Source organism: Xenopus laevis, chromosome 9_10S (assembly GCF_017654675.1).
Source record: "Xenopus laevis strain J_2021 chromosome 9_10S, Xenopus_laevis_v10.1, whole genome shotgun sequence".
Classification (NCBI taxonomy): domain Eukaryota; kingdom Metazoa; phylum Chordata; class Amphibia; order Anura; family Pipidae; genus Xenopus; species Xenopus laevis.
This window is the reverse complement of record NC_054388.1, coordinates 106,915,392-106,934,985: the sequence shown is the minus strand read 5'-3', so window position 1 is coordinate 106,934,985 and position 19,594 is coordinate 106,915,392. Positions and strand designations below refer to the sequence as shown.

Here is a 19,594-nt window from a genome sequence, read left to right as displayed (position 1 = left end):
GAGCATAATTTACATGACTGGGTGCACCTGGGAAACGGACAAAATGTCTAGCCCCATTTCAAATCTGTTTGCTCTTTTGAAAAATGGATTTCAGTGCAGAATTCTGCTGGAGCAGCACTATTAACTGATGTGTTTTGGAATCCCTTAAATGACTTTGAGTTGAGTCTTCTTGGCAAAATAGGCCCTTCTGAAGGCTACTTTTCCAGGGTTAAAACTCCTTAATGATTACCAGAAGGATCACCTGACAGACATTGGAATGAAGGCAACTACAACATGGGGATGGCCACTACTCCTGAATAGATTATAGCAAAAGAGAATGTTGTGTTTACCATTTGTGAAGTCAAAAAACAGTTAAGGAAAGTGTCCTGCAAACAGCAAGTAAAATTCAAAAGTTTTATTTCAGGCCATCTTTAAAACAATGGACAGGTCTCATCATGAAACATACTTCCCGTGCCGCGACATGTGTAGCTACCCGACGCACCCCATGACTCACCCCTGGGACCTCATCTGAAATAAAGCTCTGAATTTTACTTGCTGTTTGCAGAACTCTTAAACTTTTGGACTTCGTATTGACTGGATTGGAGACCAGTTGTGGAGGTGCCTGCTAAAACAAGCGTATGCCCGGTTCAGGGGAGAATGTGGGATATGGACATGTAAGTTCTTTGTGAATACGTCTCACCATTTATGAGGAAGGGATACAGTGAGGGTGAGGCCACACAATTCACACCGACAAAAACAAGAAACCTTTACTGAAATGGGATTGTCCATATATTGCAATATATTCAAACTGGTTGTCCCTGGTCTGGCCAGTCCTAGACTTATCCAATTCCATTATTTTGGTCCAGTTCCATCGCATTTCAGAATGAAGCATTCAGTTCAGACCACAAGAAATGGGATTTCAGAGTGCTGTGATCTCATGGTTTGTTCCTTGCGAGTGAAACACATAGTTTGTTTAAGTTTGACTTTAGCAGTAGAGAACAAAAATTAGAAACAACTGACCCTCCTTCTTGGAAAATCATTTTGCATCCTTCACATTGTTGCAGATGTCAGGTCGAGGAATCCAAGATGTCCAGGGACCATGAAGATTGTTTGATGGATTCTTGGCGTTTACATTGTTTCAGTAGGACCTGTTGGGTTACTTTGGTATAATTCCCAAGGGTTGCTCATTGTTTAAAAGGTCATCAAAAGCCCCTTCTAAAGTTTCATTCAAAAAGAAAGGGAAAGTACCAACTGGTGAATCTAGTTTGCCCATTAAATTCTCCATTCCATGCCATTTATGTCTGAATCCTGAAAGGGGTGGTTCACCTTTAAGTTAACTTTTAGTCTGTTATAGAATTGCTAATTCCTAGCAACTTTTCAATTGGTCTTCTTTTTTCATAGTTTTTTAATTATTTTCCTTCTTCTGACTCTTTCCAGCTTTCAAATGGGGGTCACTGACCCCATGTAAAAACAAATGCTCTGTAAGGCTACAAATGTATTGTTATTACTACTTTGTATTACTCATCTTTCTATTCAGACCCTCTCCTATTCATATTCCAGTCTCTTGTTCAAATCAACGCATGGTTGCTATTGGATACAAAAAGCCAAATAACTGAAACACCACAAATTGCAAATTGTCTCAGAATATCAGTCTCTAGATCATACTAAAAGTTAATTTAAAGATGAACAACCCCTTTAACTTAGTCTTCACCACATTGGCAAGTCTATTGATATGTTTTACTTTGGAAAATGCTTTCCTCTTAAACTCAGATCATTCCGTTGATATTATTTATTGTTTCCATCATTAGAAGTATTTGGTGCATAGACTTGTTGTGCCTTCCTTCATGCTTGTGTTGGGACCGCTGCATTAGAGCAAGATGGTGACACTGGGAAACGATAGAGAGTGTAGGGCAAGATGGTGAAAGTAAAGCAAGATGGTGGCACAGAAAGATGATGAAGCTGGGTCAAGATAGTGACAATAGAGCAAGATGGCGACAGTAGAGCAAGATGGAGAAAGATGATGATAGGACAATAGACTAACAGTAGGGCAAGATGGAGCCAGCAGAACAAGTTGCTAACATTAGAGCAAGATGGTGGCACAGAAAGATGATGATGCTGGGTCAAGATAGTGACAATAGAGCAAGATGGCGACAGTAGAGCAAGATGGAGAAAGATGATGATAGGACAAGAGACTAACAGTAGGGCAAGATGGAGCCAGCAGAATAAGTTGCTAACATTAGAGCAAGTTAGGTATAATAGAGCAAGATTGAGATAGCATAACCAGCTGCTAGCAATAGGACAAATGGGAATGGCAGAGAAAAATAATGATGATGATGATAGGACAAGATACTGACAGTGGGGAAGGTTGGAGCCAACAAAACAAGCTGCTAACTATAAAGCAAAACGGTTACAGTAGAAAAAGATGGAAACTGTAAGCCAAGATTGTGACAGTAGAGCAAGTTTTGATAAACGAAAGACGGTGATTGGACAAGATGTTGGCAATAGAGCAAAATAAAGCAGGTGAAAGTAGAACAAGATGGTGAGAGTAGGGCAAGATAGGGACAGCAGAGCAAAATGGAGACATTAGGACAAGATGGCAACAGTAACGTTTCATATCAGTGTTGCCCAACCTGCCCTTTAGCTGTTGTTACAACACCCACTGACATACCCCCCCCACCCAATGAGACATCCTATTTCCCTTGTATATTATAGGAGGAAGAGACTTTGAAAATGTCATTAATTCAGCTGATTAAAATTAAGTCGTAACCCCATTGTTACACAACGTGTATAAAAGCTTGCAGTCTTGTACAGTATGTAGGGGATTGTAACCCAAGAGGAAGGTTATGGGAGGGGGGAAGAAGTTTTCAGCCAGACAGCCCGAGAAACTATGGCAGCTGTAAAAACATACCGGATTTCATTAACAACATTGGACATGTTTTTCCAGTGCAGTAACCCCTAGCAACCAATCAGCAATCACTTTTTATTATTCTAGCGCAGGTATAACAATGAAAGTCATTCTCTGATTGATTGCTATGGGCTGCTGTGTTGGGAAAATTCCCTGGTGTCAGTAAATGTGCATCACCTCTGCATCTGAACATATCAATGGTAAGAAAATGGAAGATAAGTTTTCTTTGCTGATTTTATACATTCGGACTTAATTTGATATTTTTCTCTCAGAATATCCCCTGGGTATACCAGTGGTTGTAAATAGAATCTAAGGGTAAAAGAGACCTTGAGCTGAGTTCATATCTTGATATTATTAGCCATTAGTCTAATTTTCCCTTCAAAGCTTGGCATGACACGACCCAGAGTATGATAGGTCAGAGTAAATATTTAAACAAACTATAAAATCCACCTGGGAAACCAGTAACAGTGTTCCACGAATGCCGTGTCCCTGGGCGTCACAGTCCCAGAGGCTTTATCTTGGGCTCCCTCTTGTGCTTTCCCTTCTTTTGGAAGTTTGCTTTGGCTTGCAAGTCAAGCACTGGGCACATTCACAATGAGGTGGATCATTTTTTTCTATCTCTGCCTTCGATCCACGTTTTATACATCAGCATTTGGCCACAATGTGACTTCTGAGGAACCCACCAAGAATCCAAGTGAGGAGGCAACATCAGATGAGCTTTTGGAAGAGGACAACGTCTTGGTTCTTAACAAGAGGAATTTCGACAAGGCCCTAGAGACCTACAAGTATCTCCTGGTTGAGTTTTGTAAGTAAATACCTAGAAATATCAATGTATAGATTTATAACTAATCTTGTTAGCCCATCTGTCCAATAATGGACAATTGGTTGGTTATAAGAGGTCATCTTCAACAGTTGTATCTGATAGATACATAGGGTAGTTTCAAGGGATGGGTGCATTTTTATCTTCTGATATACCAGGTTACTGCAATAAAATGTTCAGATAAGGCATCATATTCCTCCTTTTAGCGTATGGAGCCAGTGCTGGAAATAGATAAAAAGAATCCCTTCTGAGATGTATAGTTACTGGTACTAGAGGCTACATGGGCATGGGAGTAACGCAAAACATTGTGTAGAGTAAAATTAGTCTGCTCAAACTCAAAAAAATCACCCTCCATCTATGAAGAAAGTCCCATGAGGTCAGTTTGACCATTGGAGACCAGGAACCTACCTGCTTTGCTGATTACTAAAATAACCCTCTTCCATACACTGCCCTTCCATATAAAGCAGCGAATAATACTTTTTCATTTGATTTAGAGCTTATTTAGAAAGTGATCCGTCCTTCTAAAAATCATTGCAGTGGTTTAGGTGGCCAATCAGGCAAAGATCCAATTCCAATAACCGGGTCAAATAGGAAAATTCTGTCATGTATGGCTTGCCTCAGCCAACAGAATCTAGTACATCTTATTTCTAGAGTCATAAGGCTCATAATACCATGGTATGTTCTCTTTAAGAATTCTTGCCCCTCACCCCCTACCACTGAGGTAAGAGAGGGCTTGGGTGGCTTGGCAGTAGGGCTTCTCTGAAGAGTAGGAATCTACACTATGGGCCAGCCAGAAGTTTTCCATGATAAAGATTCAAATTTTGGGGGCTTATGATGCAACCACAAACATATAAACTTGGGGGCAGCAAGGAATGAGCAATGGAATGTGGGTTTCTGTCTGTACGACGTGAATAAATATGTATAGGCATCATATAAATCACGGGTGGTACCATGATTAGCTGTTTGGAAGTTCTCTCTGTGGTTGTGTGGGTTTCCCTTAGGGGCGCCATTCTATTTCCCCAAATCAGAATTTCTCCCATGGCACTGCCCAGCTCTCCAGTGTAGGCACATCCAACCAGTGGCATATTTTTATTGGACTGGGTCCCCAATGGGATTGCTTGAACAAAGAATGATGGGCTTGTAGATTTTTTTTTTGATTGAATCAATAGTAACAGTCCTGTCTATGTGATTACTGATTAAGCAGTGTATGCTGGCTCATTCCTTGCTATGGGAAAAGCTAATAGGCTGGTTGCTATTAAATGATGATGATGGGCTACGGCAAGAAAGGATCGTTTCTATGGGCGCCATCGGCTTACAGCATAGGAAGCTAAAGACTGAGCATTGAGAACCTTTTTTGTAAGCACAATTAAATGGCGCTGGATAACCCCAGAGCTCTCACAAGGATGTTCTATGAGCTGCACTTAGTCGTGCCTTTCTGAGCTGCAATAAAATGCTGTCACTGCCCCAGTAATGCCTTGTGAATCTTTTATAACATTCCACCATTGTTATTATTTTTATGGGGATGTAAACCTTCCTTAAAGAATTCCCATATGCAATGCAATGGTTTTATCTATAAGGGGAGAGGGGGGCCCTGTAAGGTCCTACAATTCCTCCACTCCTACTTTGCCTGCGTGGAGATGGTGATGTTGAAGTGGTTGAAAAATAGACTTTGCTGGAGGCCCCAGAGGTGCAACGTTACCCCCATGCACTCCAAAATAAGCATAAAATGTCATTAAATATGCAAATTGAAATTGCCCAATTAGAATCTTTGCTGCCAGCACCTGTCGCGCCTCAAACCCCATTTCTTTAAAAGTGTGAGCGATAGGGAATAGTTACAGAAACAGTAATGAAGGATTTATATAGCCATAAAAAATGGCCCTAAATTATGAACCACCTACCTACAGTATGTGGGCCTTTCTGCACAACTCAGGTGGCACAAGTTCTGAACCACCAGGATTTTCTGCTCAAATAAATGGCATAAAACTATTTACAGCACTCCCTTGCATGCAACCAGCAATGATAAACCTCAATCATTGTGATCATGCTCAATAAGGCTACCTACAGTATGTGGGGCTTTCTGCACAGCTCAGGTGGCACAAGGTCTGAACCACCAGGATTTTCTGCTCAAATAAATGGCATAAAACTATTTACAGCACTCCCTTGCATGCAACCAGCAATGATAAACCTCAATCATTGTGATCATGCTCAATAAGGCTACCTACAGTATGTGGGGCTTTCTGCACAACTCAGGTGGCACAACTCAGGTGGCCCTAAAGAACAGGTTATAGCAGTGAGCCAAGATTATAGGGCCCAAGGCGCCAGAGCAGTCTGCTGATTGGCTAGCCTGTATGCATGTTTAATTGGAAATGGCAATGAACAGACTGAGCATTCTGAGGATATTTGCATATTCATAGCACAAAAAGTAGAACATATCACTATTAATAATGCATTTGGAAGCTGTTCTATTTCATGTGAAATTTGGAATAAAATAAAACATATTTTTACATTTAAAGCAGCTGCGTCAAGCAGAACTGACTCCTGGCCCCCGTCAGACTAAATTGTGAGATTTCTCCCCATGTTTTTGCATTAAATGGTTCCCAAGAAAGGAATCCGAAGACCCTTTTCATTTCCATTTGCTTATGTGAAATAATTAATGATGCATCGTTAATAGTTGTAGAGTAGCAATCTGTGGAGGTCTGTGCTGACCCTGCTGCCCCCCTGTATAACACTTTATCACCTCCGTGGGAAGGAGCAGGTGGGACATCATTCATTACACAGAAGCCATTTTCTGGCCTGACCTTCAGGTTCCAGCTGGCTGCTTCCCATTGGTTTTGCACTGATCAAACATAAACATGTCATTCAATGATAGTCATAAAATCCAAAAGGATTCTGGGAAATGTCTCCCTACCAACAGCCCTGTTTCTTCTTTTGGGAGAGGGGGATGGAAAGGTTAGTGTCTCATATAAATCCTCTTTTTCTATTTAAGATGCTCCTTGGTGTGGCCACTGTCAAGAGCTCGCTCCAAAATACACCAAAGCTGCAGAAATCTTGAAGGACAAGTCAGAAGAAGTGAGGCTGGCTAAAGTAGATGCCACTGTAGAAACTGACCTGAGCACCGAATTTAATGTTAATGGGTATCCCACCCTGAAATTTTTTAAAGGCGGAAACAGGACGGGCCATATCGATTATGGAGGTACCAAAAATGTTGGTTCTTTTTTTCCCCACTCTCTATCTTTCCTTTAAAGTGTTTTTTTTGAGTGGGCGGCAGAAGCCACAAGCTCAAAATATCCTTTCTTTCTCCACTCAGCTTCTTTCTTTCGCTCTTTTCTTGCCATTACATGCTCCCTTCTTCTCTCACCTTTATTTTCTTCTTATTTTCTTTCTTTCTCCCGTTTCTTCTTTCATCTTCTCCTGTCCTTCCTTCCTTCCATTTCTGACTTAGACAGATTGATTTTGATGTCCAGGCATTGGAGGCCAAATGGTTCTGTAGAAAGGAGAGCCGTCTGATATCCGGGTCCACCAGAAATTATCTTGGTACCTCAGTGGTACCAGTCCAACACAGAAATACAGGTTGGAAAGCCAATTCACTGATCAAAATGAGGGGCTGACTCTTGGAGATGTTTCTTTTCAAATCTTTTTATTAGACAGCAATACAGCATATACTTTCTTCATATCAGATTTTTATACATTTTTACATGTAGAAAATGTATATTCTCCCACGCAGCGGAGATTATTGCCATAACATTCAAGTGTCTTGGGAGTGAAGAGAAAACATCAGTTTCAGACACTCCTCATAATTACACATTGTAAAACAATACATATCAGCATTTGAAAATATGTATTAAGAAAAAGAAATAAAAATAACAAATAAGAACTGAACAACTAAACTGAACCAACCGTGTCTTGGAGATGTTACATTTATGGATTATTCCAATCCAGAGGTCCATAGAATAGATGCAAAGTTCCACATACATTATAGCAATAACACCGGTCCATCAGGTTGGACCTCTCAACGTACTATCGAGCATTGTTAATCTAGAGAAAGGCAGAGAGACCCTGAAGCATGTCTGTGTGCATTTAGAGATTAAACCAAGTTGATCCATTCCTTATGATGATGAAAGATGGGGAACCAATTCATTTCAATCCCAGTCTGCATATAAACACAAAGCTCTAATTTGTCTCTCTGACTCTAGGAAAGAGGACCCAAGATGGCTTGGTGAAGTGGATGTTGAGACGTATGGGGCCAGCAGCCGTTGTACTTGATAACGTAGAAAGTGCTGAGAAGTTCACCAGCTCCCAAGAATCTCCAGTTATTGGTTTCTTCAAGGTAAGAAGCTCCTTGATTAAGCTCCTTGAGTATCAGGTTTATATGGTTTGGCCTCTAAATAGCGACAGAAGAGGGTAATGGGCCTTGTGATGGGCCTCAGTAACTAATTATTTAAAAGAAATACAATTGGAATTGGACTGCCCCAATTCATCTACTAAAGGACAGGCTTAAAGGATCATTGATTATTGCCATAGTGATAGTTTGTTTTCCTGGTACTTTTTACTCCACTTATCTGGGTGGGGAGTGCCCAGCAGTCCCAATGACAGATGTGAAATGCCCCTGGCATTCCAGTAATAAGGATGGGACACAAAATATTAAATAAGGAAAGATTACTGATATTATTGATATTGCCAACCCCAGTGCCACTAGGACAGTGGCTGTGGGGTTGGGGTATTGACAGGGGGGCCTATCCTGAAAGCCAATGAGGGTGAGATTTGAGCATAATGTCTATTTGCTCTCCTACATAAACCTGAAAGAACCAGCTAGAAGGTCAGTTAGGGTAAGATTTGGGGTGGACATTTATATGCTATCCTTGATATTCTTGGGATTATTACTGAATTACTGATGCACCAATGATTTCTTGTTTTCTTTGTTGTCCATGAACAAAGCTTGGTCCTTCAAGGGCTGCTTGAACCAAAGAAAACACTGCACTAGATTTTCCCCTCGTCTCCTGCAGATTCTGTGTTGGTTAGGGAATCCCTCAGAAACACCAGTTGACCAATTATCTTGGTTGACCCGCCACTGCAAGGTGTAGGTGAAGTGTAGAATAGTCCCACGTGGCCACCTGGTGATACAGTGATCCGAGGGCGTGCAGACCATGCCTATTTCCAAACATAATTCCACCAACTTTCCAGTAAGCAACGTCCCTTTGGGGTCATGACTTCTGGGAGTATCCTAAAAAGAATGGGGCATTTGGTAGAGAAGGTCTATCAGGTCTTTCAGTTGAGTTCTGAAATCTTGGCCACTGGGTATATTCTACTGATCTGTTTATCCACCCTGGGGAAACAACTTGGCATAACACTTTTCTCAACTATTTCCTCCCCTCAGAACCCAGAAGATGCCGATATCAAAATATTTTATGAAGCTGCAGAGCTTCACGAAGACTTCACTTTCGCCTTGGCACACAATGAAAATTTGTTTGAGAAATTTGGCGTGACGGAAGATACGGTCATCTTTTTCAAAAATGTGCGAGCCTTTATATTTCATGACGACTGGGGCAGTAATGGCATTAATTGACTGCAGTTTTTGTGGGGTGTCAGATTTGTTTTAGCAAGCTGGCGTGGGTTGGTGGTAGTAGTTCAATAGTAGCTGTGGAGTCACATATTCACAACGCAACATGAATAGTAAACATATTACTAATGAGCCAGTTGGAACTGACTGAGGCCAGCACCCTGCTTCCATATCCACACCAAACTCAACCCAAAATCCGCTGCCATTTTATGACTGGTATCCAAAATGATGCCATCTGATGATGTCATAGATGTGTGAGATTGCCCACCAGAAGGAGATGTTAGAATGATTCCAATACCAAAGTGGAGCGACCCAACTTTTGACCCTCCACCTTGCTGTGCCTAAATCTCTTGGCCATAAACCCACTCAAGTTAGATTGACCCACTTGTTTCTAAAATAAATCCCTTTTTCTTTACGTTTGCCAAGTGAAGAGGTCATAATGCTTATCTGACTCAACAGAGCAATTTTTTATACTATCTATTTCATATTTATATATATATATCTAGAGAAAATGGCCCATTTAAGACAAGCAATATGGCCTCTTCTACTAGTATGTATATTTGTATGTAGAAATACTTCTTTGTACTAAGCCTAAGAAAAGTCTATGGCAACTCCCAGTCTTATGAATAATATGTTCCTTTACATCTTCTTTGTCAGTCGGAGGAAAAGCCTGAGTTTAAACCTGATGAAGACCTTGGATTAGACAAAGATGAGCTGTCCAAGTTCCTCAAGATAAACAGCATCGATCTGGTCACAGAGTATAGCGCTGAGGTAAAGTAACAGACAAATCATGTATTATAGAGAGAGAGAGAGCCTTCCCAGAATGGAAAGTCCATTGCAGTGATCTACACTTGGCTTTGGTGCTTATATTCTTGCATCGGCCAACTAATTACCAAATGGGCTGATATCTGCCTACGGGTTTTGTCCAAGCAAACCAAATTCCAACAGGAATCTGCCCATGAGCACTTCAGCATACACAGTAACTACTGCCCAATTATCTGCTTGTCAGGGGCAAGACTGTCCTTATGTACTCAGCATATTGTTAGTGGACCAAGTTAATCCTAGATGTTGATAGACCTGATCCTTGGCCTCTTGAGCTTTCCCTGGTGGAGGATCAGTTGAGCCTTGATTTACTTACATTTATTGAGCCTTCTGTTAACAGATCTGCTGACATTTGTAACCCTTGACCCCTAATAAACTTTGCATTTACTTAGATTTACTGCTAGTTGCCTTTTGGGTGAACCTCTGTCTTGGTATTTTTTCTTGGTAGATCTAACAACACATTCCCCAATGTTTGGTTGTATCTTGCTGTCAGTACTTGTCCGTCTTAGTAGCTAGATGTAGACCTCTTGCCATGAGCTAGTTGGTAGCCATATTGTACCTGTTGAACCCATGCTACCATAGTTTTTTTTTAATATCCATTGCTTCTGTTGCTTCACAGACTTCAGACAAGATCTTTGCTGCCAAGATCCCAAACCACTTGTTGCTGTTTATCAATAAGAGTGACGATTCCCAACTGGTGCTGCTGGAACATTTCCGCAACGCAGCGCCTGACTTTAAAGGCAAGGTAAGTGCACGATAGTCTATGTCCTTTTCTGTGATTGAACATTCTAGATGTAGTATTTGAGATGGGCCTTTCTCTTACGGCTCCTTTGGTTTCTGCTCACTTGGTTCATCAAATTAATGATGGACCTCCCCCTGTGCCAAGTAATGGGTTCCCTGGGGCAATTTTAAGCTCAATGTACAAACTTTAATGCTCCAATGTTCCACCACCTGGGAAAAAGTTGGCTGCCATATCATACCTTTCAATAATAAACTATATATGGCTGATGCCAATGGCTTCTATATGGTGTCCTCTGTTGGTTGCACCACCCATAGCCTGGCCCTGGCTATTGCCATTGCCTATTTCATTAAACTAGTCAGACTCACTTGAATAATACCCTTATTTATTTTACATTGTGACCTTATCTGTCCCACCTAGATCCTCTTTGTTTTTATTGACTCCAACGGTGGCCACGCTTCAGTTCTTGAGTATTTTGGGCTGAAAGCATCAGACCTTCCAACCCTCCGATTTATTAACCTTGAGTCAGTGAAGAAGTATGCTTTCAATGCTCCAGAAATCACCGAAAACACAATCCAGACGTTCTGCAGAGGTGTCCTTGAGGGTAACGTCAAGGTGGGGATTATGTGTGTGTGTTCCTCCACCCCATCCTGTTTCATGGCATAGTGATGAGCATCTAGAGGTGGAATCCATATGTTTCATTATGGTGCCTATGGCTTATGTTAGGGCATTGATACATCTAGCTCCCTGCAGATCCCATCTGTCAGTTTTATCTGATTGTTCTTATTGGATTAAAGGATTTCTGTCAGGTTCCAGCATTGATCTCATATGGATAAATCTGTGTTGATAAAATGAATGGGTGTATTCCTATGAAAGAACAGTTCAATCCAACAAAAAGCTGGACTACATGTTCTTTTGTATGCCTAGGGACTATTGTACCAGGCCAGGGGCCAATCAGCCCAATATTGGTTAAGATCAGTGAATTTACAAGAAATCTTTAAAGATATTTATCTATATGTAAACCCTTAAGAAATGGATATAAACTTGCTCAGAGTGCTCTTTTCCACCTAGTTTTCAAGATATAGGCAACTTTTAAACTGCTAATATAATTAATTTTACTCAACAGTGCCACCTGCTGTCAATTATAGCTTAATGTCTCCAGTCGGCTGAAAATTAATTTTGTGAGAAAAGGGGAAGTCTTGTGACGTTCCTCTGCTCAGAAAATGAAGCTAATGAGCAGGGAAGAGTCATGTCTGGTCAGTTCTAAAGCAGAGCAATATTGCAGCAATACTGACTTGATTTTTTTTCAGGAATTAACGTATTGCCATCTGTAGCCGGTCAGCCGAAATGACCAGCAGGTAACGCTGTTGTTCAAATGGATTATGATACCATAAATATCTTGAAAATTAGAATTATTATTACGATTATTATAATTTGAAACGTGTTCCAGAGGCAATTTGATATTTGGTCTTTCATGGTTCCCTGTGTAACTGCATCTACTTTTCCTTCTAATATCCAGCAAAACCTCATGAGTGAGGAGATCCCAGAAGATTGGGATAAGAATCCAGTGAAGGTTCTAGTGGGGAAGAACTTTGAAGAGGTGGCTTATGATGAAACCAAGAACGTCTTTGTAGAATTCTGTAAGTATTTCTGGATAAAGGGAGAGAGGGAAGGATTATGTGTTGGGCACCTAGTAGAGCGCCCTACCCCGGGACAACTGGGAAAGCCTTGTAAGATGATGTATCGGCACTACCCTGATGGAACATTTTTTTCTGAAAAGGAGCACTAGTCCCAGGGAATTTGGGTCTCCTTGCCCTATGATAAACCTTCCATAAAACCCTCCCACTGCACTCGGGGAGGCATAAAACAAACGCACGAGGACACTCCCATCAGAATCCTGCGTCAGGGCTGTGCTCATAAACAAAGGGACCTCCACATGTTTGAGGACATGGGATATCAGCCCACTGCCCACCTTGCCAACTAAATTGAATGGGACCCCAGGTTTTTTTTTTAATTCTTTTTTTTAGCAAAATGCTCATCTTAAAGGATAGGTAAACCTGTAAAATAAGTGAATGTAAAATTGATGAGGGGGCTATTCTAAGCACTTTTGTCATTTAAATTCATTATTTATTTTGTTTTTATTCCAAGATATTAAGGGATACAAGTACTGTTAATATGAATGAATTTAGTTCCAACAGCGCCACCTGCTGGTCAGTTTCCCACCAGTCTGACCACCAAGTAGTCAAGGAAGTTGTCAGGAGAAAGAAAGATGCTGCTCTGATGTTCTTCTGCTTAGGAAAGATGTGAGAAAGGTTTCTAATTATTTTCCTAAGCAGAAGAACATCAGAGCAGCCTCTTTCTTTCTCTCAACTTCCTTGACTACTTGGTGGTCAGACTGGTGGGAAACATTCACTTATTTTAAAGGTTTACTTATCCTTGAAAGGGGTGGTTCACTTTTAAGTTAACTTTTAGTAGATTATAGAATGGCTAGTTCTAAGCAACTTTTGAACCGGCTTTCATTATTTCTTTTTTAGAGTTTTTGAATGATTTGCCTTCTTCTTCTTCTTCTTCTTCTTCTTCTTCTTCTTCTTCTTCTTCTTCTTCTTCTTCTTCTTCTTCTTCTTACTCTTTCCAGCTTTCCCCCATCTAAGTGCAAATGCTCTATAAGGCTACAATTGTATTGTTTTAATTCCTCATCGTTCTATTCAGGCCTCTCCTATTCCTATTCCAGTCTCTTATTCAAATAAATGCATGGTTGCTATGGTAGTTTGGACCATAGCAACTGGATTGCTGAAATTGCAAACTGCAGAGTGGTTGAATAAAAAGCTACTCCAAAACCACAAATAATAAAAAATGAAAGCCAATTACAAATTGTCTCAGAATATCCCTCTCTACATCATACTAAAAGTTAACAACCCCTTTTAATAGGTCGTGCCTTTGTTGCGCCCAGAGCATGCCCATTATACCCAACTGCTCTCCTTCAGTTTGATTTGCCCAAAATCACATTTATTCAGCAGCATTTTACATCCCCATCCCATACAGAACCCGCAATACCGGTATGTTGGTGTCCCTGATAGGACTCCCATCTGATTAGGTGCTCAGTGCTTGAAATGAGAATTATCTCTGATGTTGCTGTGCTACAACTCCCAGTATCCTGTGACCCTTATTAATATGTTGTGCTGGGAGTTGCATTAAAACAACATTTACTTACTTAACTAGCAGCTTTACATCCCATTTAAATCTGGTATCAGATTCAGTCCCTGCTAAAAGTAATGTTGCCAAGTCCCCTTGTGAGTAACCAAAGTGGACACTAGAGGTCACTGTTTCTCTATTTTCCGTGTTGTTTTTTAAGTAATGGAAAATAATTCTCTTTGCAAGGAGGTTTGGATGACGGGCCCCAGGGATGGACTTGGACTAAGGTGCCAGAGACACATTTAGCGGGTTCTGTTTGGGCCTCTGTGTAATTGAAATGATTAAAATGTACTTTGAATCCCAGTCCTGGAATGATGGGCCCCACCTGGAGAAGATTCCAATGTGTCTTTGCACTTGAGTTAATTGTGTCCAGTGTCCAAAACAGCAGAAATTGTTCCTCTGGAGCATTATCAGAATTGCATCATTGGAGCAGTGATAGGGGCCAATATTGGGGTTTTTTGAAGCTGTGTTTTCATTGGGGATTAAATAAAGCTGTTCCAATGGGTTTAGGTTCTGCACCAATGAAATTGCACGTTTGTGTTTTGGCAGACGCCCCCTGGTGCTCTCACTGTAAAGAGCTGGAACCCGTCTGGGAAGAACTGGGGGAAAAGTACAAGGACCACGAAACCGTAATCATCGCTAAAATAGACGCCACCGCCAACGAAATCAATGGCCTTAGAGTACGAGGATTCCCCAACCTGAGGTTTTTTCCTGCAGGCCCTGAGCGCAAGGTAATACCGCCATATAATTCCACTAGGACACTGACACCGGAGTAACTGGATGTTGCTGGGACCTACAGCAAATTCATTTTAGGGCCCCCCAACATTTCCAGAGATCGTCCTGTTTTACCAATATATATATTGAAATCGCTCATTATTTGGGCTTCATGGGCCCCCCCCTGCAGCCACAGGGTCTGCTTTCTCTGTAGTTACACCCCTGGACACCTTCCTAGTGTTAAAGGGCATTTAAAGGCAAACAAATAAAATCCAATTTTTACTTTCTTTAATGAAAAAGAAACCTATCTCCAATATACTTTAATTATAAAATGTGTACCGTTTTTATAAGAAACCTGACTGTATGCAGTGAAATTCCCCCTTCATTTACTGCTGTGGATAGGAATTGTCAGACGGTCCCTAACTGCTCTGCAGGGAAACAATCATACTTATGAACAGCAGGGGGAGCCGCCGCCTTACTTCCCAGCCATGCAGAACTCAAGCAGCTTTGTTTGTTTCCCTGTAGAGCAGTCGGCGACTGTGTAGAGATTTGTATTGGATTTTATTTTTGCCTTTACATCCCCTTTACTGTTTCCAACTCCAGCTGCAGGGACAAAGATCATAGAGCCAGATTTAAACAGATAAACTGGGATTCTATTTGGAGGATTATTTTGCTGCAGCCACTGGTTCTGCAGAGTTGGAGAAAGTTTGTATTAAACAATACTATAAAATCCACATTAGATTACATGACAACACAGGACCCAGTGCAGTCTGTATATTCTGATTATTAATCAGTCTTGTGTATCGGCTTCTGGCAGATATTATTTGACTTGTGCTGTTTTGATCATTTATGATGATCCCTAAGCAGCCCATACCACACTGAGCATGTGCACAGTCTTGGTCTTGCAATGATGTATAACAAAGTTACAAGATGGTGACCCCCTGTGGCCAACTTTGAAAGCATAAATCATTTGTTTGATTAGGCTTGTGGTGCAGTAAGTTCATGTTTATGTTTAGTATACAAAATACAGCATTTCTAGCCTTATTCTATTTTACACTTTACTTCCTCCTGCTATTTGTTATGGCCCCCAGCATAACCAAGATCTCTGTGTATGGCATTTAGTCCATCAAACTGGCACCATCTTATCAGATAGAAATGTGTCCATATCATTTCCAAGAGAGATGTTGCATCATGGGATTTGTAGCCTTTCCAGGCACGGCCGCTGTGTTGCAAGGCTACAAATCACGTTATCAGTGGTCGGAGCACAGAGGGAGCCGTAGTCCAGTAACACCAGGAAAGCCCCTGTGTCCTTGTTGCTGTTTGGCAACTTGTTGGACAATGTCTGGATAGAACTATGCGCCCCTACTGTTATCATATAATGTTTCATGGCTACTGACCTTACTTGCCACTTGCAGATGATTGAATACACAAAGGAAAGGACTGTTCAGCTGTTTTCTGCCTTCATCGACAGTGGGGGGGTGCTGCCCGGCGAGCAAGAGAAAAAGGTCAGTATATTCCTTATAACTTATGGCCGGAACTAGGGGTCAGCAGAAAAGGCACTTGCCTAGGGCTCAAAGCAGTAGCCAGGTCCCATGTCTTCATTCTCTTCACTCGTGCAGGTCTGGAGTGGGAGTTAAAATAGTCTCTGGCATTTCATATATGGCCCGCCCCAAACAGTCCTCCACCAGCCCACTAAATACTGACTTTCTATGGCAACTTACAGGAGCCCCTCTGGCATTTGCCAGAACCCACAGATTGTCAGTCCGGGTCTGTACTCGTGTAACGTCCCTAGTGAGAGAGACTGTGCGTATCTATATGCGCGTGCTCGTTCGCGCCTGTTCTAGTTCGAGCTGATTTATTCGCCAGCCATGGATTTGTGGCGCAATTTCCGTAACTCGCCACTTGCAAATTTTTTTGCAGCAAAATTTCCCAGAGGAAAAATTTACTGCAACAAAATTGTCGCAGACTCAAAAAAGTCGCCAAAAGAAAAAACGCCCATTGATTTTAATGCGTTTCGTCAATTATTCAGAATTTCATGAATTTTTTCTGAGTTTATGCGAAGTGAACCGGGACAGATTCGCTCATCACTAGCCTAGTTCATGTGCAGCCAGAGGGCGGGAGGCGAGGTTGCTAGGGTGGCCGACACTAGGGTAACTGCAGTACGAGGGATAGACTAGGGTCACATGGGTGCTGAGTAGTCACATTGCTGAAGTGTGAGCCAGACTGGGTGCAGGTTGGGAAGCAGTGGCTTGGGTGTGGATTGCAAACAGCACCGGATTCGATGGACGGGCGCCCCTAGGCCGTGTGCTCCGCACAGTCCTAGCGCCTGCCCGCACTACCACACACTGGCGCAAAAGCGCCAGCGTGCGATCGCTGGAGCACTGGGGAGCACAGGCTCCCTACAGAGCGGCTGGGCGGCATGCCACCCCCAAAAATGTGCCGCCCTAGGCCCGGGCCTATGTGGCCTCGCCACAAATCCGGGCCTGATTGCAAACTTTCTGACCCATCCATTAGCAGTTGAAAAGCATAGGGATCACCTAGTGGGTCTTTTGTCATCCAATCATTGGCCCATAGACTAACCTTTAGTATGATGTAGAGAGGGATATTCTGAGACAATTTGCAATTGGTTTTAATTTTTTATTATTTGTAGGTTTTGAGTTATTTAGCTTTTTATTCAGCAGCTCTGCAGTTTTTTTATTTCAGCAGTCTGGTTGCTAGGGTCCAAATTCCCCTAGCAACCATGCATTAATATGAATAAGAGACCTGAATATGAATAGGAGAGGCCAGTCCGACACTGTCTCCCTATGTTGCATAACAGATGGCTGTGACATTATAAGGCAGAGATTCTTATTGGAGGATCATCTCGCATCTGTAATTAGCTCTGGGTGTCCTATTCTGGACCATAATGTAGACATACTATAAATAATATGACCATATAATGGACCAGCGTCCTACTCACATCTTCAACCCGACCGACCGTGATATCGCTTATATATATTATATATATTATATCTGTACCCAGCTGACATGATCGGAGGGGTAGGCATCAGTAAATTAATGAAAGATGGAGATGGAGCAGGAATGTTGGAGTTAATGTTTCCAGAGGTGATGAGCGAAACTGCGAAAACATTTGCAAAACGCATTGAAGTCAATGGACGTTTTTACGCACAACAATTTTACATGCGCAACAATTTTTCTCTCTCCGAATGCATAAAAGTCAATGTGCGTTTTCTATTATGGCGACTTTTTTTGTCCTAAGACATTAAAGTCAATGGGAATTTTTTGTTACAGAGACTTTTTTTTGTCCTAATTCATTAAAGGCAATGGATGTTTTTTCTTTCGGAGACTTTTTTTGTCCTAATACATTAAAGTCAATGGGTGTTTTTCCTTAAGGCAATTTTTTTGTCCTAATACATTAAAGGGATACTGTCATGGGAAAAACATTTTTTTCCAAAATGAATCAGTTAATAGTGCTGCTCCAGCAGAATTCTGTGCTGAAATCCATTTCTCAAAAGAGCAAACAGATTTTTTTATATTCAATTTTGAAATCTGACATGGGGCTAGACATATTGTCAATTTCCCAGCTGCCCCAAGTCATGTGACTTGTGCTCTGATAAACTTCAATCACTCTTTACTGCTGTACTGCAAGTTGGAGTGATATCACCCCCTCCCTTTTCCCCCCCAGCAGCCAAACAAAAGAACAATGGGAAGGTAACCAGATAGCAGCTCCCTAACACAGGATAACAGCTGCCTGGTAGATCTAAGAACAACACTCAATAGTAAAAACCCATGTCCCACTGAGACACATTCAGTTACATTGAGAAGGAAAAACAGCAGCCTGCCAGAAAGCATTTCTCTCCTAAAGTGCAGGCACAAGTCACATGACCAGGGGCAGCTGGGAAATTGACAATATGTCTAGCCCCATGTCAGATTTCAAAATTGAATATAAAAAAATCTGTTTGCTCTTTTGAGAAATGGATTTCAGTGCAGAATTCTGCCTGAGCAGCACTATTAACTGATGCGTTTTGAAAAAAAATGTTTTTTCCCATGACAGTATCCCTTTAAAGTCAATGGGTGTTTTTTTTCTCTGTGAATTTATGCGGCAGTTGCACAAGAAAATTTGCACATGGTGAAATTCTGCGTGAATCCATGGCTGCCAAATAAATGTGCTCATGACTAGTCTCCAGCTCTTATGTCAGTGTATTATCAGTACCCATCCTCTTTCTACTTGCCCTTGTCTGTTGCCAATTTCATTGCCACATTATAATTCTCATTGACCCAATGCAATTTCGTAGGATGCTGAAGCAGAGGAGAGCAAGGAAGCAGCAGAGGATGACAAGGGAAGGGAAGAGTTATAACCTGTATGATCCTGGGCTAAACAATGGAACGAAGGGAAAGTCCCACTGGGAGCCAATGGCTTGTGTAAATGATCAGCAAATTGGTTGCCCTCCGGCTCATGACCTGACACTCGCTCTGCCGGGGCTTAGGTACAACTAGGGTTTTTATTCATTTGTTGCTGTAACCAAATCATTTTTGACATTAAAAGACATTTATTTAACATTAGAAGGCTCTCCTGCTTTATTCTGTTTTCCCATTGCAGGAAAGGTAGAGTGGGACAAAATAACATTATGGCTTATTTGCAGCAAAAGTTCATATTTTGAGTTCAGTGGTGAGCGACACATTCTCCTCCCGTTCCGCGGTCCTACAACTGTAATGATCCAGCCCTTCAAAGTCGTCTCCCATATTGGATGTTGTTGCTCCGCCTTTCAATGTCAGTGGCACTGCACGTGCTCAGTGTGCGCTGGGCTTTTTGCCTGTGAGCAGAAAGGTTCTGTCAGATGCTGATCCAGCAGGGAAGATTATTCA

General features: G+C 41.6%; 1 protein-coding gene across 1 annotated transcript; it reads left to right on the top strand.

Moving 5' to 3' along the window:
- Positions 1-3,388: 3,388 nt before the first annotated feature.
- pdia2.S (protein disulfide isomerase family A member 2 S homeolog) lies at positions 3,389-19,291 on the top strand. The gene is made up of 11 exons (XM_018239331.2): positions 3,389-3,689; positions 6,691-6,897; positions 7,898-8,031; positions 9,079-9,216; positions 9,919-10,032; positions 10,703-10,828; positions 11,243-11,437; positions 12,342-12,462; positions 14,564-14,745; positions 16,144-16,233; positions 19,024-19,291. The coding sequence occupies exons 1-11, from the start codon at positions 3,479-3,481 to the stop codon at positions 19,084-19,086; spliced, it is 1,581 nt and encodes a 526-aa protein (XP_018094820.1). The 5' UTR covers positions 3,389-3,478; the 3' UTR covers positions 19,087-19,291.
- The last annotated feature ends 303 nt before the right edge of the window (positions 19,292-19,594 follow it).

Bases quoted from the DNA above. Each gene is read 5' to 3' on its own strand.
- pdia2.S (XM_018239331.2), top strand. From the start codon at position 3,479: ATGAGGTGGATCATTTTTTTCTATCTCTGCCTTCGATCCACGTTTTAT. The intron at 6,898-7,897 runs GTACCAAAAATG...CTCTGACTCTAG, and splicing joins GGGCCATATCGATTATGGAG to GAAAGAGGACCCAAGATGGC. The intron at 8,032-9,078 runs GTAAGAAGCTCC...TCCTCCCCTCAG, and splicing joins CAGTTATTGGTTTCTTCAAG to AACCCAGAAGATGCCGATAT.